Below are 27130 nucleotides of genomic sequence, written 5' to 3' on the forward strand. Positions count from 1 at the left end.
ACACTAAACCCATGAAGACATGCAGTATTAACGTGACACTGCTCCGATAGCATTGCCGTCTCCATTGTGTTTTACGCTGCAACTGCATCTCACATTTGATGCAAGCGCACAGCAAAAAGCTTTACTACAACATTCAAATTAGGAAGAGGAGAAAGAAGCTGAGGAAACACTTATTCCCTGAAAGAATTTTGCTTTCAGCAGGCTTGCAGCAAGAGTCTTGACATTCAGCAAGTGATCACAAAATGTCACGGAAATACACTGTAGCTGAGGTGGATACTAACTTTTTTTTTTCTTTTTTTAGAAGAGGGGCTTTTTAGTTAAAGCCAAAAAGCAAAAGTCCTACTTTCATTCAGATCTTATACAGATCAAAGTGTTTAACTTTGGCAACACTTTAACAGTTAGCGGCTTACAAATATGGATTATGAAACAATGTCTTAGATCCAAAGACATGCAAAAATATTTTCAAAAATTTTTTCTATAATTCAAGCGATCTATTTTTTGTAGTCTGATTCAAGTGTTTCCCCTATAACTGTACAGGCCTGGTTGGCCACCACACCAAAGGGAAGCCCCACCAGGCCAAAAAAAAAAAGGAAATGAATGAATGAAATGACAGCAGGACAGCTGAGTATCTGTTACGTAAACTGAACAACTGAACTCAATTAAACAGGTGAAATAAATATAACTGTTGGTAGCCTGCTGGTTACAAAAAGGCCCGGTAGTTAATATCAAACTAATGGCTTCAGAGAATATTCAGTTACAACAGAACCTGTTCTGCAGTAGCGCCAGTGTGTTTTATGTGGAGTAAGCACTAGGAATGTGCATTTCAGGCAAAAGTACTATTCGACAGTCGTGGGGTACTATTCGATTAATATTTGAATATTTGATAATAACACCCCCCCGAGCCGCCGTTAGCTGCAGTTAGCTACAGTTAGCTCTGTAGCAGTACAGTATGTATGTGCTGCTGCTACAGGAGGTGTACACTTAGCGATCTCCGTTTGTTTACAACAAGCACCGGACACTGTGCACAGTTAGCGATGCCGGTTAATTCACAATCACTAGGTTTATTTCAGCTGCTGACGTTGTGCACAGTTAGCGACGGCGAAAACCATACGTCATCTCGTAAATCCCTCTGCGGGGTAACTTGTAATGGAGACACGCAGAGTGAGCGGACTTTTGAGAGAGTGTGGCCTGAGACTTTCCTGGTGGCAACTTTTGTTCTACACTACACTTCTGTTGGTTTCTTCTTCTACAGCTTGGCATCTAGCCCGCCACACTGTGTAACATCAAATGCTACGCTGCCCCCGTGCAGAAGGCACCAGTAATATGAGAAATGAGGATATGAGGAACTATTCGATTTTTTATGATTTATTGACTATTCAAATATTCCAAAATCGATGGCCATCCCTAGTAAGCACTGAACCAGACTCTTTTGAAAAAAAACTTTTGAAATGCTACATTGCTTGTGAGCAACCAATCATACGGTAACTTAGGAGGCAATTTGGCCTTGTGTGCTCTGATTAATTTGGTACACAGTTAAAACACCAGTCATAATTTTGTTGGATGAAAACGTATTCCTTGCATTTGCTCCTGGTGTTCTTTAGCACTGCTTTAGAAGAAGGCAATAATGCCATTGAAAGGTGAACCAGCTTTAAAATTACACATTTAGTATGCTAAATTGTGTTTAAATCACACACTAATGTAGCCCTGGGAAGTGTCTTAGTAAAATTCAGAACTCTGTTGAGGTGAACTTTTGACACAACAAAAACATTTCAGAAAAGAAAAAAGGCACCAATTAATGTCCCTTGTGCAGGGCCTTCTGCAAAAATGTTAACAAAAAACATTAAAAACAATCATGCAAATTAACATAATTTGTCCACAAACTGTGGTGGAATGTTGAAAAGTAAAAAGTAGCAAACCTAAAGACAACTACCAAGACAATTGGTAAAACTAAATTGTGTTGACATAAGTAAAAGAGAAAAGAACAAAGGAATGGAACAGTGAAATGTGCTGAATATACTATGTCACCATACGTCCTCGTCTTCACACAGCACTCAAGAGTGGCTGTGCCCTCACACAAAGGCACAGAGAGGACAGACAGTGCTACGGCAGCAGCTGCATCAGATTGTAAAGTCCTTGTCGCAGCTGTACTGATCCACGAGTGGCACTGAAGGACAAAATCTTGGTATAGTCAAAGCAACTCCCCAAACACTTCTTCCGCTGGTCCATATGGTATTCAGCTCAGCATCATACAACATCAGGACTTCTCCTAAGAGGCACAAAATTGTGCAGTCTCATGTTTGGTTGAGAGGAGCATGCACAATGTCAAACTGCACTTGTTGTGAGAAGTGTCATCACAACGAGGGGATGTCTCATCATGGCACTTTCCAAAGTCATTTCAAGATATGCCACTACTTTGTCGTTTGCCCTTCCGTTAAACTTAAGGAGTCAATATCCTAGGGCTAATTTAAAGCAGTTGTCTTTATCACTATGAGAGAGTGGAACAATGTCAAAAAGTCACCATCTGACAGACTAGTTCTGGCTCCCTTGGAAATTTATTAGCGCCATAAGCCTTAATTTACAGGGGAAGGTTACAAAGCAGGCAATCACCTTTGATCAGGCCCATAAACAGCAGCCAGTCAATGCTGCGCTGCTCGTTAATCTGTCACTCAAAAATTCAAAGGGTTGACATCCCAGGTCAAAAAACGCATTTGTTTCTTGAATGAAAGTGAAGCCAGACAGGATCCAGCCAATAGTGAGTGAAGGTGTGATTCTGCCCTGGCAGTTGGTAACACTAAGGGAACATTATCTGTGAACACAGGCTATTTATCTAACACAGGACGTCAGCACTGTGGTTCAACAACCAGCCCACCCTATCTTTTAGTGTTGCCATAAAATTCATACATGATTATGTTAATTTTCAATAGTAATTCATTATGAATACATCTAATCATACGATTTCAAGTATGATTAATTTGATTACTCAGCATGTGAATATTGATATATAAAGGCACTTTGCCATAGATATGTTTAATAAAATAAAGCCTGTGATCTTAATTTCAACTATGTTACATGGTGTTACACCTAAATGTAGAACTGGAATGATAATGATTTTTGGTTTCTTTTATCATAGTAAATGGAATATTTTTTGTGGTTTGGGACAAAACAAGACATTTGAATATGTCATTATGGGCTCTGGGCATTTATCACTATTTGCTGTTATTTTATAGACAGCAATTATTTGATTAACCACGAAAATAATTAGCAGATCCATCCATAATGAAAATAATTATTAGTTGAAGCTCTATCGACATGTTATGCTGCCAAATCCGATGCTGCCAAATGGTTTGTTACACAGAACTATCTGTCATTGGAAACAGTTTGGAAAAGGTCAGGCACTGTAGAAAAAAAAAAAAAAATTCAAAAGGCAGGTGATTGGATCAACCATCTATCGATCACTGTCACACAATGTCTGTGCCAAAGTCGGGAGGAAAGCGAAAGCCTTCAGTGCCATTCTTTTCTCTTCTTTCAATGAAGAAATACTGTCCACATCTGATATAACAGCCTCAAATATGCTGACCTCTTTAGAAGTCGCCATTGTTGTTTTGAACAGTCACCTCTCCATGCCATCAGTGCCTCTGGTTGTTTGAACACCTGAAGCCTGACAAGATGGTTTTGCGATCATGTGATCCCGAAATGCCCGCATAATGTTGTGATATTGAAAGCCCCCAGCCACCGTCAAGGTAATTAACATGTATGTCGACAAATAAAACAGACCTGCAAAAACTATAAAACCATAACATTTGTGATTCTAACTGTACTGTTGAATCAACTCTGAATTTACAAGAAAAAAGTGTTTGCTGTACTTGATTGGAATGTAGGATCTGCCAAATATTTTGAACTCCAAATTTACTACAATAAACTGTACACTGTGTTCATGCTGTCAATTTTTATCTCTCTGAATACATGCCAAGCCTGTGCTTCATCAGGCTGCGTATTCTAGGTTTAGAACCTACAGTACACATGTACAGCAGTGGACATGTTGGAAAGACTGCGTTGATTGATGATGTGGAAGACACATGCAAAGTGGTTGCTGCTGCATGAGCCAATCAATACCTTATAGGACACCTGAACAACAGCCTTCATCGCTCACCACCCCTCAGAAGTAAAAAAAAAAAAAAAAAAAAAAAGTGAATTATTATAATGAGTTTTTTTTCCAACAGCTTATAAATTATGAATATATATATATATATATATATATATATATATATATATATATATATATATAGCACTATGAAGAGCTGCATTGAGGTAGTAAATAACAGCAGGGACTCAAAATATACCTTGAGCACAAGACACCATTTCACTCATGCAGAGGCTATCATCATTAACAAGTCTCAGCGGCCAGACAAAGTGCAGCTCCATTAGAGGAAACTCTCAATATGTCAATCCAGGGTCATTTCTTAAGAGAGTCCATGCAAAAATAACAAAAGGCTGTTGCTTTTGTAGCTACTGAGGCTAAGGCATAATTTTAAGCAGGCATATTCATGAGGAAATTGCAAATCTGTATTGATGTGGCCCACATAACACTCCTTTTAGAAGCAGGAAAAGAAGATTACGGGAGTCCAATCAGCGAGGGGTTCAAAGTGGTCTTTGAGACTGTTTTAGGATTCTGAACGTCCTCCGAGTGACTGTCCTTCTAATGACCACAGGGTTTGGCTCTCCTATCAAAAACCTGAGATGGCTCCCCTTTGTGAGTTTTTTCCTCAATTGCAAGGGGGAAAAATGGGGGGTGGAAAGGACAAGCATCACAGAAAATAGTGCAGCATGAAAATCAAAGTAAGAGTAAGACCAAGACAAAGCTGACCTTTTAGCAAACTTAAAACCTGATGTGGGTCTTTTGCACTGTAAAAGCCCATCAGTGACAATTGAGTCTCTTGCTTGAGGATTGTACGGGATGTCGGTGCATTTATGGGTCCACTGAAATATCTCAACTTCTATGTGGATGGATTTCCAGGACATTTATGTTGCATTTAAAACAGCTTTCTTACAGCACGGCTCACCTCAACTCACTCTGTTTTGGTTTTCCATAAGCAAAAGAAGTTGAAGACGTTACTCTGTTTGGTTGCCGATGAAAGCATTCAGCGTGTGTCACGTTGAAGAGGATGTCACAGCAGTTTCACACAGCATCGCTACGGCAGAGAATAACACCTACACTGTGGGGGTTCTGTCAGCAGTGGAAAACAAAATAGAGAAAAAGAACTGGTTCCAATATGATTTGAGTCGAGTTGAGTAAAGCCAAACATTGGAAATGAGACGTTGAGAGAAATTTACCTTTTCATTGTCGTTTTATATTTGTAGTTTTAAGTGAAATATCACTACTGATACTACATAGATTGCCACGAAATAGGGAACAATGGAACAATTGATCGGATAGTAGAGGCAGCATAAAACAGAACATTTTGTTCCGTACTGCTTACCACAGCGAGTGGACCACTGGAGCTTTCAGAGGCACTGAGTATCTCATATTATACAGTGGTATCCCCAGATGTCTGGTGAGGTTAAAATCCTCATTACTTGTCATGGCCAGACCCTACCCCCCTTTGAAATGACACTGCCTTATTAGTGACGACAAATGACTGCAGAGTTAATTAACCAGAATGCTCCTTAAGGGGCATTATCAAATGTTTAAGAAATTAACAGATTGCCAGTTCACCAATTCTATGTAATTGATTTGTTCCCATTCAGGTTATGAACTCGTCTCTTTTCCCCATCCATTAAGCTAACCATCCGGGAAAAATTTAAAGGGGAACTTTATAGTGTCCACTTCCATAAGCACAGGCTGAATCAGAGAGAGCAGTACTCTGAGCGACTATCAAAATCATTGCCATACTGATTGCAGTAGAATGTTTTTCTGCTAATGAGGTGGCAGTTTGCTACTTAGTTGCAACTCATAAATAGAGGCTGTCTTGCAGTTAGACAAGCACTATGTAGAAGGCTGTGAGAGAAGCAACACACACAGTAAAGGAAATGGAGGAGGCAAAGAAGCAGAGCTGATGTGGATTTTCTGCATAAACAGGCCAGTGTGAATCACAGGCAAATTTCCACTTAAAGTCGGCCATGTAACAAGAGCATGCCTCATGAAGCATTAGGGGGCTAATTTAGAAAGCCATCTAGCCTGGTCTCCTTTAATTACTAAAGTACTTGAGTATTGATGGCAGAAGTTCCTCTCTCTGTCCTCAGCTTTGGCACCGCCTCCATAGATTTGGATGAGGAGTAATGGCAAAGACACCAGGGTTTTAATACTGGTAAAACCATTAGGTTTAACAAAAACATAATGACTCATCCCCACAAACATAACACTGCATGTTAATCGACTGCATTTACACTGTTAAGTACATCTTGGCATTCACAATCATTAGCTTTTACTTTCCATTTAAGCTGCTACAAGAAGGTATTTTAATTTCTAGTACACTTCTTTGTAAACCTCATAATGCCCAGGATATTTTTCATGATATCAAAAATCCCGTTGACCTTTCAGCTGCAAAGAAAAAGAAGAGGCAAATTATTTATGGTGGAATGTATGTGGCAAAAAATGTACTTTTTGCTCTTATTACTGCTACCACCCACTTGTAGCTTCCCATGTCCTTGCCTCTTTAAAGCCGAGGTTGTGCCCAGACAATTAGAGTATGGAGAGAAAAATGACATCTGTCTGTTAGAGAGCCGGGAATAGAACAGTAGAGCAGAGACAGAGGCGGGAGCAGTAGAGCATGGCTCCAGGATTTAGATCAGTGAGATTTGCATCATTGGCAGGTCTTTAGGCATGGCAGGTCTAATCTCCTGCAGACAGGCTTAAGAAAGGAAAACCTGACTGTTGTGTCTCTACAGATAGGGATTTCAGTAATTAGCATAGTTAATAAGAGAGGGTGTACAGAGTCATATTCAAAGGTGTCGAGTCAAAGGGGAAGATAACGGAGTAATGAGGAGAAGGCAATGCAAGGATGCGCAACTGTGGCAAAGTTCACCCCCATATGCATCCGACCATGCATGCACTAGGTTGCAGGAATATAACCTGGAGCCACATTTATGAATCATGGTCCTATCAAGAGGGTTACTCTTGATTTGCAAAAATTGGCAAATACTCTTGCAAGACTTCATGCCCAACGACCTATCCTAACCTTTACCACTCTAGGTCAATCCTTTACCTCAACCATTTGAGGTCAATGCAGAACCTCAACCACATGAGGTAAACCCCCTAACCTTGAGCATTCAAGGTCAATCCCTTACCTCAACCATTTGAGGTCAATGTCTAACCTAAACCACACAAGGTAAGCCCCCTAACCTTAACCACTCAAGGTCAATGCCTAACCTTAACCATCTCTTAGTTACTTTACCCACGTATCATATCCAATAGCTCCCATTAGGGGTGCAACACACAGATCACCCCCCACGGTTCAGCAAGCATGTGAACCGCGGATCAATTGCAAAAATTTGAATACAGTTTTACTGCTGCTGTTACAGATGCTGAGTTGCTGTGCCTGGCTCTTCTGTTCCTAGCGAGAGAGTGTTCTTCACAGTAGACGACATACTGAGGTCTACACTCTCCCTAGAGAATGCAGACATCCCTATCTTTCTGAATAATAATTTAAAACTATTATCCAAGTTCTGTTGTGCTTTCTTTCATTCTTTTTTCTCTTTTACAGTATTTTAAAAGTATGTACACTGGCTATTTTCTTCATTTATTGTCCATGTTTTTATTGCACTTTAATTTGTTTTTTATATACTTTAATTCAAACACTGGATGGACATTATGAGTTTTTTATTTTGATCAAATACATTAAAGCAAAGATATATTTTATTTTTGTATTTTTCTTTTGCTGATCCAAAAAATGATCCAATCCATGAATCAAAACCGTGACACTGATCTGAACCGTGAATTTTCTGATCCGTTGCCCCCAACTCCCATGGGGTCAGGGAACCTGTCTGAGACTTTATTTAATAACCTTGCATTACAAGAGTGACCATCGGATTTTATCACGTGCCCTGACTGGTTAAGGTTGGATCCATCAAAACATCAAACAAAGTTTGACGTAATATGTTTGCACCACTTTAACAATTATCATGGCATCTGTTTCTAGGACAAACAAACGAGCTGGTCAAATTTTGACATCCAGCCAAAGCGTCTGGGGCTGTCTGCCTGCTGCCAGTTGTGTGGAGACAATTTACAACTTTTAGGGTATCTTCTTTATTGGTGTCTTTATTGCCACTATACTGACACTGAAAAAAAACATACTACACTGATAAGGGCAACTAGGGTCTTCACATCTTAAAAAAAAATTATAGGGAGTGGCAAACTCAATTATGATATCCAAATCACACTTACGATATGTTTGAAGGTCTCATTTCAAAGATGATGGATAAGCTAGTATGGTAGCCAAACATAATCTTCAACATACTGCACTTTTAATGAATTACAGCTGTCAGCAATCACTGACATTGTTTTCTCAACTAATTTTCAGCATCACTCCCACTTCTTCCTCATTATCTACACTGGAACAACAGCAGAAGTTAAGCTAATAGGAGTGCATTCACTCATTGCATTCCCCCATTTCAGAGGCTGCCAACATTTCCTAATGACTGCAGCCCTTCTAAATTATTGAAAAAGCTTAAGCACCTCACCAGCTACAGAAATGGCTATTAACCTTGGTGAAGCGATATTCAAATCCAGTTAGAGCTAACTTCGTCCTCCAGTATTCCTTGCGGGGAGGAAATGTAAATGTGTTCTTGCTGAGACAGATGGGGAAGCCGCCCGTCGTTTGAAGTTCCAGCAAAAGAAGTCGTTGCAAGCAGAGGGCTCTCCACCCCCCTCTGTAAAATATTCAGGACCAAGTCTCATTGAGCCACCTCTCTTCCCAGTGTTCCCTTCAAACCATGCTGGGCTTCGAAACTGTTGGGTTATTGCTAAGCAGGAACACCTTACAAAAAATAAAAACTTAGCAAACGTTTACAAATTCACCACTGTGCAGCGACAGTGAAAAACAGCCTGAGGATTATCTCGCTGTGCAGACAAGAATTCAGGAGATTTGATTTATGTGAGAGAGAGAGAGAGAGAGAGAGAGACAACATCCCACTCCCCCTTTAAGAGTATACTGGAGCCCAACCATCTGAATATTGTTATGTCCTTTGCACTGTTGTTGACAAATCATCGCAAATTGAATTCCTCAGCTTAGCTGACATACTGCCAAAGCTGATTCTATAGTACAGATATCTGGCTGTCAATCAGTTCAGGCTCTCATACTGTGATACAGACCAGAGAGAACCTCTGATCATTACTCTTATCACCTGGCCTGAGACAGAGAGAGATACACCACTGAGTAAAACACCGGCGCTCCAAATTCCTGCAATTTCATTTATTGCATGTATGTAGGTGATGTATATAAACATTGAACAGAGTAAGTAAGCAAAGAAAAATTGAGAATTACATCTTAGACACAAGGTTTCCATTTCCCAAAAATTGGTATTGGTCAACGTGTCCTGGAAGATTTTACTGTCAATAAAAATTTGAGTAATTATAGTCAAATATTATCCTGTTTATTGAGCTTAAAAACGATAGATAGATAGATAGATAGATAGATAGATAGATAGATAGATAGATAGATAGATAGATAGATAGATAGATAGATAGATAGATAGATAGATAGATAGATAGATAGATAGATAGATAATTTATTAAAAAAAAAAAATATATACTATTTTTTTTAACTGAAAGGTAGGAGTATTGCTTATATAATATATTCCAAATAAAATAAGTCCAGTCAAACGAGATCACATGCATATAAACGCAATTTCAAAAATAAATACAGGATACAGTAAGGCTAGATCTATGAAGACCCTTGTGCTCCTGTAAACACATGAAAAGTGATGACACAAAAAAGGCTGGCCCACAAAAGAGTCAGCCCTGGTTGACAGTCCACGGCCAACTTTGAGGTTAGAACAGGGGCTGCTTTAAATCTCATGGCAGGAGCTGTGAGTCTACTGCACCTCGGGCCTTTGAAAACAGATCTATAGACCCGGTTGCGTTGCCTCAGAATGGAGAAAATGAGCCCAGCAAGTGAATAAAAACTCTTTGAAAGCAAACAAAAAACAGCAATCTATATCTGACTCATATCGTTTTACTTCTAAAACTTTTTCGCAGCTGTAAAGCATGCAGCTTAGAGGGAATTATTTTAATTATGAATGGAGACATAATTAATCGAGAAATTGAAATATGCCAGACTTGAACTGATATTTTCCCCATGCCTGATATCACAAAAATATGATATGCTTATGTGTTTATTATTATTTACTTCAGTTATAATGGTTTACTTCTGTTTGAATGTGGCAATGGGCCACATACAGGAAGCAGTATACAGAAAAATACAAACTTATTTTCTTTCATATCCACATTTTGTTCTTAATTTGTTAGTACCCAGTACAGCGTCCTGGAAGTTCCTATAATCATTCATTTTATCAAGTCATTTTTTTCTAAAATTTAAAAAATTTAAAAAATGTGATTGATTAATGGTCAGAATGATAAAAACATTTATCAATAACCAAAATAATCAATAGAAGCTCAAGGTTGCATCATGATACTGTAGCCTTTTTGCGTGGGATATCCCATGCTAATCTGGAGAATCAGGATGAAAAAATGTTTTAAATGTATTGATATTCACAATATAAAGCACATGCCACTTTTAAATCCTATCGTAAACCCCAGCATACCCAGCCATTAAAAAAAACACTCTATTCTACTCAATTTAGAACTTGTTTCAAGTAGGCTATAAGTCTTTCATCAAGACCAAAATATATCAAGGGAAGACAGCAAAAGCTACATGAATACAAATATAACATGAGACTGAACTGTACTGCAAACACCAACTTGACTGGACCTGTGTTTACAGTATCAACACGTCCTGCTTTGTCCTTTCAGTTAGGATATCTGCACAAATATTTGGACACAATTTAAATAAAGACCGGATCTCTGATGCTGACAGAGAAGAAAAATATTAAACAGAGGCGCTGCTTGTAGTTAAACATGCTGATATATTCCTCCAGTTCTCCTGAAGCTTTATTACGAAAACACAACTCTGCATGCTTCTCTGAAGAGTGCATTTGTTTGTTAGTCATACAAAGCTATATCTCTGAGAACTGGCCTTGCATTTTGTTTAATTTCGTTTTTAATCATTAGGATTAAAGCTTTGTTTACAAAACAGATAACAATGTAACTGTGGTGATTTGCCATTGTGCATGTAGACAAACGTAACCGGACAGATTCCAGGAATTGATCACAACTCAAACACACAGGAGGATCAAAGTGCGAGAGTTAACCTTTTCACTGCTCTTATCTTAAACGTGGCTGCTGTAAGCTATGTCATGCTAGCAGTGTTCAGGTATGATGGCTTTATAGCTAAGCTGTGAACATGTGCCCTATGTGCCCTATGTGCTGTTAATAATGAATCCGGTGCTCACGCAACCCACTGTATAAGCGCTAAAACTTAAGAAATTATTGTAAAGACAGAGAATATAGAAAGATAGAAAATTATTCAATTATGTGCTTATGTAACAGCCTTTTAAAATTGTGTAGTATATACAGAAACACACACCTATACGTACGTACGTACGTACGTAACAGGTCAATGTTAAAGTGACGAATAGTCTCTGTAACTAGCAAATCAGTATTTTGCAACAGATATTAGTAAATAGTTTAGTTAAGTTTCCCTCAGAAACAACTTCCTGTCATTTTAAAGAACAACCGTCAATACACAACCTGTACCATTACATTATTAAAAAGGTTTAGTCGCAGTTAAGAGAGTGTTGCAGCAGGCTGTCAAACTCTTCAAGTTCGATGTGTCAAAGCTGCCTCTGCTCAGGCATGCTAACCAGCTAGCCACGTAGCTCCACTAACAGCTCCCTGAGACCATGACAACAGACACACGACAGCAGAGCCCACCCGCACGTGCTGTACACCGCACTGTCAGTAACGTAAGCTGTTATAGTACCTTGAGTTTGTCCAAAAGTATGTGCTTTGAGGTTGCTGTCCTCAGTCCTCTTGCTGCAGCCTGGGATGCCATGGATGCCGCCATGTTGACACGGAAGACCAAAGAGAGATGACGTCGGGAGCATGTGCGAGTTAAACGGGAGCCGTTCATAGGTCAACCGGGAGAGAGAGGCGGGGCTTCCGAACGAAGGAGGCACACATGTGCACCAGAGCCGTTCATTAATCAACAGCTCTAATGTGCACCAAGTCCCAAGTTCAGTGAGTGTGCAGTCATATGTCACCCTGTTAAAACACTCACCTAACTAATTTGTTCAAGTTTTGCAGCAAACAAAAAAAACTTCACCAAAAGTGTAACATATGACATTTATTGATCAATTCACTCAAAAAGGATATAACAAAGGATGGCTATTGGCATAGTAATAACACTGTGTGTAGATTATGTAACTCAAGAGAAATAAATGACTTAGGCAATTTTTTGAACATGCCTTTGTGACTAAAGCAAAATATGGTAGCACTTTATTTTGAAGGTGTCTACATAAGAGTCACACAAGCCTGTCAGAAACATGACATGACAAGTATCATGAGCATTAATGTTACTTCAAAGTGTCATTAATGTTCATGACACATCCCATGTCATGTTTATGACACGCTCATGTCACTCTTATGTAGACACCTTCAAAATAAAGTGTTACCATATCTTGCTTAAGTCACAAAGGCATGTTCAAAAATTCCCTAAGTCACATTTTATTTTGACGTGGGCATAATAAATCCGCTTAAGTCACACACTTGACATAGGCCATTATCTTAAAGGGGTAAAATCACATGATCTGATCAACTGAGGATGTAAGCGATTTTACCATAGGTGGCCGGCGTCATGAGGAGATGATTGAGGCAAAAAAAACAATTTTGACCAAAAAATGACATAGGCGATTATTTTGACAGTGTGACGATATTGAAGAGCTGTACAGTTACTGCAGTTAAAGTGCACAGCAGCAGAGACTGAAATAAAGCTAGATAATTACTATGATGATTATTGAATGCTGACAGCTGAACTGATTATTGCTGAAAATGCAGACATATGAAACATACAATAAACAGCATTTGAGCATACATGTACATGTTAATAAGCACGTAGGCATTAATTTTGTATGTATAGGTCAACAATAAACCCTGTATTATTGCTCATAGATCATTTTGAATAGAAAATCCAGTGCACTGTGTGTGTGTTTATTTTTTTTATCGAACAGGACACTCAAGTTAAATATAAGACTAAAGTGAATAATAAAGAAAACTAAATTACAGATATTATATTAAGTCGTTATAACTGAAAATGCTAAGTTGATGAGGAGTTGGTTTTACTGCAGACTTTAAGCACAAATAATTCGGCATCCATTTTTGCAGTTTTCTCAAAATATTGAAGTAAACTCAACTTATCCTTGCTTACAGTGTAGCATGCATGTATTTTACTATGCATGTACAGTATGTAGTATGCATGTAAAGTTTGTTAGTATGCATACAGAATGCAATTGGCATGAAAAGTATGTTAGTATGTATATACAGTAGGCTATGTATGTAAAGTGGTCAGTCTATGTGTCATTTGTTCTCAGTCACCTATGGTAAGTAAATAAGTTCTAAAAAGCTTCATATTTATTGAAACTATCGAGTTCTCTTAGAAAAGTCAATTTAGTCAGTTTCTTATTTTTTTAAATGTTCAATTGTTTTATTTTATATTTCATAAGGATTTTTTTTCATTATCATTATTCATTATTCATCCAAATTAAAAAGAAAAGCCCTCTCCTGCAGGGTTCATCTAGGTCATATTCCTATGTATGAATTACAGCCATTTCAAACATACGTAGGCAGTCTTTAAAGCCTGGTTGTAATGAAATTCTTACATTTGTCTGTATTAGACCAAAAGCACAAATTGAATATTTTTAACACTGTGGAAAACACTTTAAAGCAATATTAAGGGAGATGGAAATTGGCAGAAAGTGCATTTAAACAATTTAATTAATAAAGAAAATGTCTGTCTGATTAAATTTTGTTATTTGAAAATGGCATTTGAAAACCCAACAACAGTGTGTTCTTCCAGAGAAAATGTCCTGATTACTCGGGACAATGAACAGACATGATTACAATAAATCATTTTATTTTCCACTGAAGGCTCTGAAGCTTGGAACTAGAGGATGAACTGAATTATAACAAATAAATGATTCATAATTTAAGAGGGTTATAATCGTACTTGTGTATGACATGAATTATTCTTATACCCTAATAGGTATGTATATACCATAATGTATATGTAAATAATAACTAAGATTAACTGGCAAACATAGGCTTTGCTTTTTGTATGTTTTGGTTTGGTCTTGTTGGAGTCATGTCAAGATGTTTGTATGTATTTATTTGAATACCAATGTAAAGATCTTTTGGATTAATATGTTTTCTGTTTAAACATTAATGAGACCAATATGTTTTTCTTAGAAGTTGTGCTGTACGATGTTGATGGGTATACATATAGTAATTTGGGTTTGATGTTGATTAATGTTTCTGAATAAATCCATATAAGATGGATACAATTATGTGTGCATAATGCTCCCATTTATATGAATGTGTCCATATTAATGACAGTATACTCTATACTTAAAGTGGGAAAATAGCAGTTCACTCAGTCCAATAAAAAATTCACAATGTCTTAATCTCAAATTCAGGCTGTGCTGCACAAGAATGAATAATGTGCTTTTGTGTTGTTATCTCTTTGTAGTTATACAATTATTACGTATTAATATATTTATAAAAACATATTACTAAGGAAATGATTAATGTTTCATATAAATGACCCATCTCACTTGAAAAAAGTATTATCTGTTTTGTTTTTTAAATAGTAGCTCATCCATTAATTTAAAAGAGAAGCCTGTAATTTTTTTTAGAAAAAAGATCATTTTGTAAGTTGGAAAAATACTTAAGTTGTCTTTGTGGCCAACTCAGTAAAACAGTCAGAATAAATCTCTATATTTTCCAATGGGCCAGAGTTTAATAATCAAATGATTCATTATAATCATGTGATAGATCTGAGCACACACTAAAAGGCTCGGCATTAATTTTGAATATCTGAACCGCTCCAGCTTTATCCAGCATGTGACCTTGTGAGCGGGACAAACAATCACCGTGCTCAGCTGAGACGTATTGGTAGGGAGTCGAGTTAGAGAGCGTGGGATGTGTGAGCTGATCTTGTCTGAATAGCTAAATAGCCCACTCACACAGCCCTCCAGAGCCCTCATTACATGCTGCATCTTGAAAGGGCAGAGAGGGCAAACCGATCATAAAGAGCAGTGATTATGACAGAGGGAGAGAGAGAGGGATGAGATACTCACTTAGAAACCATCAGTGTCAGCAAGCTCGGGAGGACAAGACAGAGGGGAGGAGATGATGATGAACAGCTACAACCAGGAGATCCTTTTTTTTAAAGCCCTGTTATGGTCAAAAAACTGAATCTACATTGTAAAACTGTGGCAAACTTTTAAAATGTGCAAATGTAAACCACTTTAACGTCAACTGGGAGGGAATCTATCTCATGTTTATTTGATATTTTGGCTCTTAACCCCTTTCTTTTTGGGTGAGAGCTTTTGATAGTCAGTGATCCATATTCCACACAGTGAAATATTCTTTGACGGTTAAGAGCACAAATGAAGTGAAAAGTGCTGCACTGGCATAATATTTGGGCGTGTCAACAAATCCTTCTGAATACATAAAACGGCTGTCCTGTCTCTTTGTGTCAGGGAAGAGGAGCGCTCAACTTAAAGTCTAAAAATTCACTAAGAGCCAAAGACAAGCAGAATGACTAAAAGATGATTCACTTGAACATTTTCAGGCTTATGTTTCTTTTTTTCTTTGTCTCACCAGGGACATTTTCTGCTCTCGAGGGAATTGATATTCAGACAGGACTGTCAGAATATCAATGGCCCTTACTAATGCAATTCAACTTTTCTCATTTGAGATGTTGTCCTGTCTCGCAGAACAAAAACTGTGTTTTTGTCTGCAGTGATAGCAATCATGTCATTATTCTCCTAGAATACAAAGCAACTAGTGCTCTTATTCTTTGTTTACTAACCATCTTAAATTCATGACACATTTTGGATTTCAATAGGCACTTTAAAAAGAAGTTAATATTCCCTATATCTTTATTTTATCTCATCTAAAAAGGCTATAATTGCTTCCACAGATGTTCACAGAATTAGAAAAAAATGGAAAAGAAAATATTTGCAAGACCATAATACTTAGCAAAACACATCACTTGACAAGCAGTGATTTTAGCTCTTATACTTGCTTTAAGGGTTTAATTAAAAGAGAAATCAAATCAAAGAATAACTGCCAACACACTAACCACCACACTTAAATCTTAAAGATGTTGGCTAAGTAGGTGTCAAGCCATTGCCATAAATCAGCTGTGATACACTTAGGTTTTCAGATGATAGAGTTTAGTTTGTGTGACATTTTTATGACACTCAATGAAGCTTAATTCATATAATGCTGAACATAATTCACTAACATGCATTACCTCCTCCTCAGATATATATTCCCATGAACTAAAATCTTCATATTGTAAAAGGGGAGATTTCTATGTCTTTTGTGATCCGCCTACTACATATCACTGCACTACATAATGGTTTTTACAGTAGAATGCATCACAAAACTGTCAAACGGATTTATTTTGTAATATGCTAAGCACCATCTCAGCTTGTCCTGACAAGATGCGTTTACTCCAGAGATCTTATCTGTGATGTATATTTTAAATGAAACGCAATCCGCCCTGTTGTCATTTTCATTTTGAATATATAAATGTATATATTTTGAGAAGAATTATTCATTATTAGCAATAATTATTAAAAGAATGATTATTATTTATTATCTCACACATAGTGTATCTATATTTACACTGTATTCATTATCACTGTACTGCTAAACTGCATTTCATGACATAGTAATATTTAAAAAATAACTAATAGTTGTGAGTATCTGCCATTGCCGGTGGTTGGTGCGAGCACCTGCAGAAGGCGAAACAGACACATGATTCAGAATCAACACAGCATCAGGGTATCCATGGTAATCTGCAATTTTTCTCAGACTCAGAGATAAGCTTCAGATTAGCAGTTTTGATCACAAGAGTAGAAATATGTCTTACTACTTGTACTGGTATAAAGTACATTATTTGCACCAGATACTTGTATCATCTTAATACTTGTATGTAGAAACCCAAAATACAAGTACCTTCAAACGAGCATTTAATGCAGAAAAACAAACATTCTGTTTTTGAATTTCATGCTAAACAGATTGTTAATAAAAAAGAAAAACTCATGCATGCAATTAAAATAATATATGCAGTACAGTATTTCAGGTTTTTTTTTTTGTAAAAATGCATTTTAATGCAAAAGGCTGAAAAACAGAAAGCCAGCATGCGTGGGTAGTCATTATTGTTGTAACTGCCGCCACCAAACACATGTGATCAGTAAGGATGTGTACCTTCTCATCATACTCCCTGCTTATTTTCCCTGGTTGTACACTCTCAGTGGCCCTGTGGGTAATAACAATGTTGCATGTCCCATCTTTTCTTCCCTCTGCTCCCCTCCCCTGAGGAAAGCGTGAGCGAATGTGCAGGCAGAGCAGCTAATTTGAGGTTTCCCTCAATAATCTATCGTCGGTTTCCACTCAGTGAGCTGCGAGCTGTCAGAATAGCAGAGACGGGGAGCCACAGCTCCCAACAGGCTGTGTGGTCAGCTCTGAACCCTCCCTCACACTTAAACAGCAGTGGTGCTTGGCTAACAACCCACAGGGCTCACAGCTAGGAGCTGACACCCTAAGCCTGGCCAGAGTCTGGACCACACGCCTCTGTCGATCTCTGTTTATATGCCACTCTCTTTTTTCATCTCTGTCTCAAGTTTCTCTCTCTTTCTCTGTTTTACTTTCACTCCTTGCTTGCCCTCTGTTGTTCTCTCTGTGTCTCTTTGTTTCCGCTCTCCATGCCTCTTCCTCTCTGTGCGTCTCCTTCTCTCTGACCTGCCTGTTAACCACAGTTCCCAGATGTGGGTTCAAAAGTGAATTCAGCACAGTCCTCCTGGCTGCAGGGCCCCCTTCAAAAGTCAATGACAGCGAGGCTCGACCCATCTCATTAACGTGACTGTCTGGACAGCATAGCAGATCACCGGAGAGAGAAGTAAGAATCTACAAGCAACCGGATGGTTTTACTTCTGCCTGTTTCACCCTCACAGTCTGGACACGTTAATGACCCTTTCCCTCACTGAATGCTGATAGGTCCATTCCATTTTCTTCAACCTGCACTCACATTCCATCTCAGGCTTTAAGGAAAGCAGACATGGCCAAGCACCAACTTACTGGGTCTGACCTCTGTGAATATATGTATATGATGCACTGAGGCCAAAAGTAAAGGCAGCGCATACAAGAATAAGGCCCCATTGGTGCATACAAGTTCTGAAAGTAGCAATTCAGCTTTGTAACAGTGCTGTGATTCTACCCAAAGCTAGAGTTTTAAACTCTGTTTTATGATATGTTTACATATAGATTTATGTGGCATTAGCTATCCGGAGAACAGTTTTGTTTTTTATCCGCCGGAATACCAAATGAGTGAGAGAGATGGGGAATTAATGCACTTAACTGCTGAGTCAACAAGCAAGGAATCTAGCGGCTTAGTCACACAGACAGCGAGCAAGCTGCCTGACAGGGAAATTAAAATAGGCAAGAAAGATGGTGCGAAGAGTGACGGAGACCGGACAAAGAGAGGAAGTGAAAGAGATGGGCAGAGGAGGGGGACGGTCATTGCCACCCCGTGCTCAGCACATCTTTTGATCTGACAGACGGCAAACATAATTAGTCATCATTTTCCGTGCTAACCCTTGGAGTTCACAATGTCACTGCTATGCATATGTATGAGTCTGAGCCCCTTCCTTTCATCCTTCCATTTGCTTCCAAAGAGTTTGGACAGATTATGACCCAGTAAACAGTTTTCAGTCCAGAAGAAGAGCACTTTCTCCCACAGCTGACTGCCATACCTCCGCATCACCCACAATAACTTTCACTTTTCCACCGTAAAATCCATAGCAGCCCAAGAACATAAGAATGTGGAAAAGCTTGGCTTGTGTCTGCTCTGAATGTCAGCGCTGGAGAGTGAATCAATACAGCGACAGGAGCTGCCACATCTTAGCTATCTCTCTCCCCCAGATGTCTGTCAGACACACTCAGCTGGAGGCCCTCCATTAATGTGCCGTGGAATAACATAGTCAGTGGGTCTCCATGCTTGCAGACAGATGCATCAAACAGAGCTTGTGAAGTGTTGGGTCTATGCGTGTGTGATGTTCCTGCAGGTTCTTCAGCAGATCCCTGGATGGAAATAACCAGCATGGATCAAAGCAGGGGGGACATAATATGATGATGTTACATGAGAGGAGCCGTCATGGAGGTGACTGATCTGTTAATCATGTATGCATGCGAGCGGATGCGTTGAGGAACATTGGTGGGCTTCCCAGAACATCGATACAGAGATACAATGTAGATGATGTTCAGTGCGGGGTTGGGCTGCACTGCAGTGGGAGGGGGCTATGGAGGCTTTTAACTATTCCCATAATGAGAAACTGAAAAACTTTAACAGCATGAAGAGGTGACGGCTGGCTTCAATAGATGGCCCTGTTTTAATCCAGGCTTCAGTATCACACACAGCACGGCTCACCACTCTGGGGAGCACGAAATTCATACCGCAAACAAAAGCAAACACTACACCTGATAAACACACAAACACGTACGGACACCCATGAAGATGCACACACTAACAGTCATAGACACAGTGGCAGGGCCAGCAGAGGCTGGGAAAGTGCTTAGATGTGCATATGAGAGAGTAAGAGGAGCCAGATTCCTTCACAAGCCTCTCAGCACACGCTGTGCCACCTTCGTCACCAAAGGGGGACTGGGTCATGCTTTAAAACTTTTAGCTGCTCCTCTCCTGCCTTTCATTCCCCTTACAAACCTTCAGTATATATCAGCGCCCTCCTTGCCTGTGACCTCGAAGAAGCAGCGGGACGCCTCTCATCCCTTTTCTCTCTGAAGGCGATATCTTCACATGGACAAGAACATGCACAGAGATAGACAGACATCTGAATTGGCCAGCGTCTGAACTCATGGAACATAAAGTAAACATGATTGCACATATATCTCCAGGCAGACTGTGAGTGATAAGGTGTCTTTTTTTCTGAGACTATCATCTGTGGATGCATGCTCGCCAATCCCGGGTCAAGCATGAAAAATGCATGCAGGTGGGATGGTCGGAAATGTCAATAGAGAAATCAAAGCAATCAGGATGGTGCTGAAGGGGATGTTGGGGTGATAAATCATCTTGTTCCTGACGGAGGTCACAGGGCTGGGAGGGGGGGGCGAGGTGGGAAGACGGGAGTGCATGGCAAAGTGGAGTGTGCTAAACCATATGCCTTAGGGATCGGCTCCAAGACACACTTTATTCAAAGGTGCGATTCAGAGTGTGACTCTTGATACAAAGTCACTTGTGACACAGTGACCTTTGCAGGGGCCCCCACTCTCACTGTGAGTTATTTCTTTGATTTAAGCCTTGTGCTACCGCCTCTCTCTCTGGGGAAATGATGACAGATACACCCATGGGCTCGAGATTAGCTCAATAGGACATTATTGCCTACATCAGAAAAGCTGCTACACAGCAAGATCATTGATGGATGATAGTCCCTAAAATGGTTTTCTTGGCGAAATGATATCCAAATGCATTTTTTAGTAGCGAAAATGTTTTTTGTTGCTGTTTCTGCACACTGACACATGATGATTAAACTTCTTGGTTTTCATCACATAATAAAGCTGGAAATAGCAGTTGGTTGTTTACCATTCTGCTATTTCCCATTGCAAACTGAAGTATTACTTAAATAATGCAATGACCGCAAGCTGATGTGAATGTCATCTCAATGGCTAATACCTACAGTTCAAACTCCCAAGGCAGCCAGCCCCTGCACCTTAAAGGAAGGCTGATGAATAACTAAGGCACTGTAACACTCTCCATGTGGATGCATGTGGATGAGGGAAAGGGAAAGAGGGAGTTATCTGAGGCTCCATTAACCTTGTTTGTGTAGAGGCACCTCCACTATGCTAAGCCCACATCGCGTGGGGAACCTCAGGGGACCCTCCACTAATTAACCTTGTGGAGACACCCTCAGTAGAGGGAGGCTGGGGCCAGAATAATAAGGAGGCCTTTGCCAGGCCATTAGCAGGAAGATTAACACATCCAACTTTCAAGTAGCTTTTTGACACAAAACCAATATTTGTCTGCACTGGCTTGGTCTGGGGTGTGACACTGCGGAATTCTAAGTGACACGTGTATTTCAGCCACTTGTACGGCTCAGCCATCACACAGACTTTTTCTTGGTAGCTTGGTTATGAGAAGGTATCAGGTTTATATGAAGATCTATGAATAGAACATGTATTATAAAGAAGTCTTTAGAGTTTGATTCAAGAGGAGACAGCATAGCATCTCTGTGCTAAGGTGCCAGAATTGTGGCACCAATATGGTGCATATTGGGTATATAAAGTCACAGGAGCATGGAGCCCACTTGGAAAATTGTTCATCAATTATAGTCCAAGACAGACAGAGAAAAACATCCCCACCTTCACACCTACAAGCAATTTAGATTAATTAATTATCCTGACCTGCATGTCTGCTCTGTAGAAGGAAACCAGTGTGAACACAAGGAGAACTTGTAATCACAAACTGGGAATAAAATCAAGGGATATTTTGCAGTGAGATGACATGGCTAACTACTAAGCACCATATGGCATTGGGCTTTTTCCCCACAATCAATATATGCATCTTTCACCAGCCTAATTGCACTTCCAATGTGGTATTATGTAAATCACATTTCTTAAGTGGGGTCCAATGGGAAAAGAACATCCCTTTGATTTAAATCTTCTTTTTGTGATTAGTGAACTGTTTCATCTTAAACCCTGAGTCATGGTCCACATTAAATTGCAGCTGATGTGCTCTTCATATCAAGAGTGGATGTTATATAATCAACTATGCATGGACCAAAGATGCTTGGGGTGGCCTCTACCCCACTCTCATGTTCTTGAATGGTAACTATTTAGTTAACAGAGAAAATACATATTTGCTAAACAAAAGTATGACTGTGTTACTGGAAAGGGAATTAAATTGTAACTGCCAAGTATTTTCTGCAAATATTTTACAGATTCAGATGGTCTTAACCCCTTATCATTCTGCCCCCTTTTATAGAGAATTGGGGGTTGTGGCTAGTTGATTTTAAGGGGAGATAGCAGGTCAACATAAATGTCACATAGAAGTGGTACATCATCTGTCAACTAAATCAAGTTGTTCTGGTCATAAATAAATAATATAAAATTCTAAATTAATCAATTAAGTAAGACTATTAAGATGTTCAGCAGCTACCTTCAATTTGAACGCTTTGAGCATCAGTGAGGGACTTTATCTCCTCAACCTCTGAAGGCCAAGTCACATTTGGAGTAGCTTAATTTAGAAAGTGGAAATTAAAAAATATAGTGGGAGGACCCCCAGACCACCTTCTTCTTATGTGCCGAATCCCCAATGTTCAAACAAAGATCACGCCCATGTCATGCAAGTTACAAGGCAGTCGTGAAAACATATTCCAGGAAAGCCATTTCCATCTACAACACCTTGAAGGATGATGGAGTGCCAGCCTTTACAGCTGAAATAGTCTCCATGGCGCTCCTGTGGTGCCAACATGGGAATGTGTGATCCATCAATAGCACCAATACACTGTGTGAGCCCAATGTAGGCAAACCTCTCCTGGTCTGGAAAACAAATTTGTTCCTCACAACAACATCTCAGTGGAAGCCCAGAAATCTTGCACACACCTTCACACAGTAATTGTGATTTCTCCCAAAATATGGCCAGTACTTTTATACTTGAAGATGGTCGCCAGCTTTCAATGTGCACAGGCCAATCTCTTCTTTAGAGATACACACCTGTGACTGTTTCCTGTCTCTCCAGCGATGGAAGCAACTTTTTGCACAGATGTTTCTTTGGACTGTTTGAGTGTTTTTGTAGCTGGTAACAATAAAATCCCACCATTTGGTATCAATTGAACATCCAAATAGATGTCCTCCGGTGGTGAATTTGGTTAATGTTCTTGAAAACACATCATTCACTGCATAGAACATAAAGTTTTCCAGTTAAAAGGGGGGGGGGGGGGGGGGGTCAACCATCCTGAGATTTAGTCATGATATTCATCTTGGGTAGTATTGTGCAACTCAACATCATGAATAAAAATGAATTCAATTTTTATGTACAGTCGTGTGGAGGAATACAGGTAAAGGAGACGAAATATATCCCTCGAAGATTTGAAAACTGTCAGCATAAATGTGCATACCTGCGAGCAGGTGGAAGTTAAGATCTTTGACTGGTTTTTATCTCAGATTGCTTGACATGCTGGGATTTGTGCTCGCAGTAGTGTTATAAAAAATGCATACAAAGGTGAATGTGGCTCTCTCTCTCACCAGCTTTTTATCAGGACATGCCATCATATAGCTTGTTCTGTGCATGATCTGATTCAACCTTTATCTTTTTCTTTATTTCCCCTCCCTACAGTGTGTTTTACTCTAACTTTATCTGCAAAACACACCTGCACAATGTTTGGGTGGTTGCCACATCCCTAGTCTGCTTCCCCTCACTAAACTTTACAGCAGAATAAGGAAGTTTTTTTGCACTTCTACCCAAGAGAAAACCCACAGAAATCTGAAAAATCCAAGACAGCACTTTGAGACTTCAAAAGAAAGGGACACAATGCATTTGAATATCTTTTATAACTCTCCCTTGCCATTTTTTTATTCAACCTCCACCCACAAGGAAAGAGATGTCATATCTGAAAGGTGACTGGCTGTTAGTCATACTTCAAAAGGAGAACAGAGGAGGTGGTCAAAGCTGAAAGTGTAAGAATTATCACCTCTTAACCCCTCATTGATTCGGACGTTTTTTATTGTGTTATGCAGCATTGTGAATTCCTTGAGAAATGGTGTCGGAATGACTTTGTACGCTGGAGCCGGGCGACAGCATGGTGCGTGCTCAGAGACCTTCTGGGCTTCATGCATAATGCTCTTTGTGTTTCCTGGGAAGGATGGACGAGTGACAGCAAGGACTGAGTGCCTTCCAGAATCTCAAATGGCTTACGTTCACTTTCCTCCTCTCCTCTGTCTGTCTCTCTCCCTCTCTCTTTTATGCTATTTGCTGGAAACAGCCAACATCATTGATGTGGCCTTTTCCTGTGTGTGGCATGAGAACAAAGGAATTGCGCTTCCTTAGCATGCTATCGCTGTCTCCTCCTCTGTTTATCCTCCTCTCGCTCTCCAATCTGTTCCCCTACCTTGCTTTTATCTTTTAGTTTGATGATTTATTTTGCAAGAATATGTGACCTGTGCTCTTACAGTCTTAAGTGTCACTTCAAAAGAGAGATTCATGTTGATTTTTTCCATCTTAGCCGGTGACAGCGATAAGACAAGATTGGATAGGGACAATTAAGTGTGACTGTTTGGTTTATAATGCCACTGATATATACAGTCTTGATAAGCTACTCACCTTGAACAGAAAGGGGGTCGCCTTGTATTATAGAGAAATGAATTAACTTGATACATATAGCCAGAACTTTCAAATTCATTAGAAAACCCTGCTTCCTATTACAGGGGGTCATGCAATATTCCCTAAATTTCATTACGCTGTGGTTTATTACATAACAGCACATCGCCCATTAGCCCGCTGCACCCACATTTACAACTCCATGAATTATGAATCAGTTTCCTTTCATCACAGCTGGAACGCTCTCCCTGATATGCAAATTACACTCTGGAAAACAACCACTGCCCAAGAACAGTAAGTCCACAGAATCCCAACCTCCATACCAGTTCATGGACCACAGGCTGACAACAAAAACACTTTAAAGCTCCTGTATTGTCAAAAGTCCAATTATTTTTGATTGTCAAGCAAGTCTAGGTGCTATATAAATACTAAAAAAGTATCAAACAGCTCAATCGAGCGAGCAACACTGTCCTCCCCTGGCTCAGAATGTGAATGCAGGGAATAGAAGGAGAGAGTTATCTATCTCTGTTCACTCACTACTTAAAATGACCCTAATGTAGGCTTTTAGGCTTGTTGTTAGCTGTGCCCTCTAGTGGCTGTAGTAATTATGAAGGTGGAGGTGATGTCGTGAAATGTAAAAGCAAAGGCAGAAGTGTGGAAACAAAGTATGAAGAATGACAAAGTTCGCACAAAGTAAACGGGAGGGGTTGTGGATGGATCAAACCAACACACACAGCGACACCCAGGAGACTGGTGTTTAGAGTCAGGGTTGTTTTTTTATGTCACACTTTACATTATGCTTTACATCACCTACATAGCTGCCTCACTTTCTGTAGTCATGTCATTTTGTTCTTGTTAACTATCTTTTGCTGCTGCTAAGCAGGTGCTTTTTTTTCACCTTACCTTATGCAGGTGGTTTTGTTGTTTCACAATTTTAAAAAATATTTGCTGTATTAGGGCGGGTGTATTATTTGCTGTATTAGTGGTTAGCACCCTCGCCCCACAGCAAGAAGGTCGCCGGTTCACCTCCTACCTGCGGCTCTTCTGTGTGGAGTTTGCATGTTCTCCCTGTGTCAGCATTGGTTCTCACCGGGTACTCCGGCTTCCTCCCAGTCCAAAAAAACAGGCACTTAGGTTTAATTGGTGACTCTAAATTGCCCGCAAGTGTGAATGAGAGCGTGATTGTCTGTCTCTATATGTCAGCCCTGTGATAGTCTGGCGACCTGTCCTGTCCAATGTTAGCTGGGATCCAGCCTCCCGCAACCTGAGTGCAGATAAGCGGTTAAGGATGAATGAATTAATTTACTGTATTAGTATTAGTATTGTTTGAAGCACTTGTTGATAAATGCACACAGCTTGTGTTGTGTAATTTGTAATTTCCTTAGATTACTCAAATTGAGTTCCATGTTCTTAATACTTTTGGAAAACATTAAAATTGTATTTCTGAGGTGATTAGTGTAGTACGAAAAATGACTAGGGTCACATTTGAAAATTCTATTTGCTTCTGACTTTAAATTCAGAACTCGGCCATTCAGAACTTGGCCAAAGAAATCCCTTCAAGTAATGTATTTTTAAAGGCAGTAACTATTCACAATACCACCAATTTTAACTGTAACTGTAACAGAATACAACTACTCAGATTTTGAACTTTAAATACCTGATAAACTTATTTTTCATTACTCCCCAACACTTTAATATATAGGTTCTAGAAAGTGCTGCTTCAGTGCTATTTCACTCATTCTCTGGCTGCAATCATGGTGAAGAGATGCCTTGAGTGCAGAAGCAGAAGACCTGGAAACACTGACCAAGATAAAGAGACAGGGACTTAAACAGTGTTTCAGACAGAGGTTTAACAGGTATATTCAGAGAGATAATATGAAAAAAATAATGTTTTTATTAAACATTAAACCAAGTAATAATGTTCTCGTAGAAACCCAAAATACAAGTCTGAGCCTTAAAATGTGTATAATAGGTCACCTTTAAAATCACATGGTTCATGGTCTACAACAGCATTTTATTCACTCCACTGGACACATTTCTTGAACCCTTGCCCCTATACAAATGTATTATTAGTATACAGACGATAGAGAATTCCAGACAGCACAGTCTGGTTTTAACATTCTGTGGTATGCTTTTTCACTGACAATAAGTTGGGGATAATAGATAAATGCAGACCCTAACGTGCCCCTGGAGGTGGCCCACAGGACAGAGAATGTATGAACTATAGATGCATACTCACACCACTGCCCCATCCACACAATTTCTCAAAGCCTGGGACTCCCTGTAGTGGTTTATAATGCTCTCAGATATCCAGGTCAGCCACTAGCTACATTCACACTCCATACAAGCCCACGAGCAGAGATAAGTGAAACATAAATCAGGGAAGCGAGAGAGGAATGGGCCCCTGGCGTAATGCAGAGGTGATTATGAACTCAAATGTGCACTCTTTTCAATAAAAA

General features: G+C 39.5%; 1 protein-coding gene across 1 annotated transcript in view; it reads right to left on the bottom strand.

Annotated features, from left to right (window-relative positions):
• suclg2 (succinate-CoA ligase GDP-forming subunit beta) overlaps window positions 1–12164 on the bottom strand; it is a 114139-nt gene extending 101975 nt beyond the window's left edge. The window contains exon 1 of the mRNA XM_059329465.1: window positions 12036–12164. Coding sequence (XP_059185448.1) covers window positions 12036–12119 — 84 coding nt within the window. The 5' untranslated portion in view covers window positions 12120–12164. The remainder of the gene's footprint in view (window positions 1–12035) is intronic.
• Window positions 12165–27130: the final 14966 nt, after the last annotated feature.

Source organism: Centropristis striata, chromosome 3, assembly GCF_030273125.1.
Source record: "Centropristis striata isolate RG_2023a ecotype Rhode Island chromosome 3, C.striata_1.0, whole genome shotgun sequence".
NCBI lineage: Eukaryota > Metazoa > Chordata > Actinopteri > Perciformes > Serranidae > Centropristis > Centropristis striata.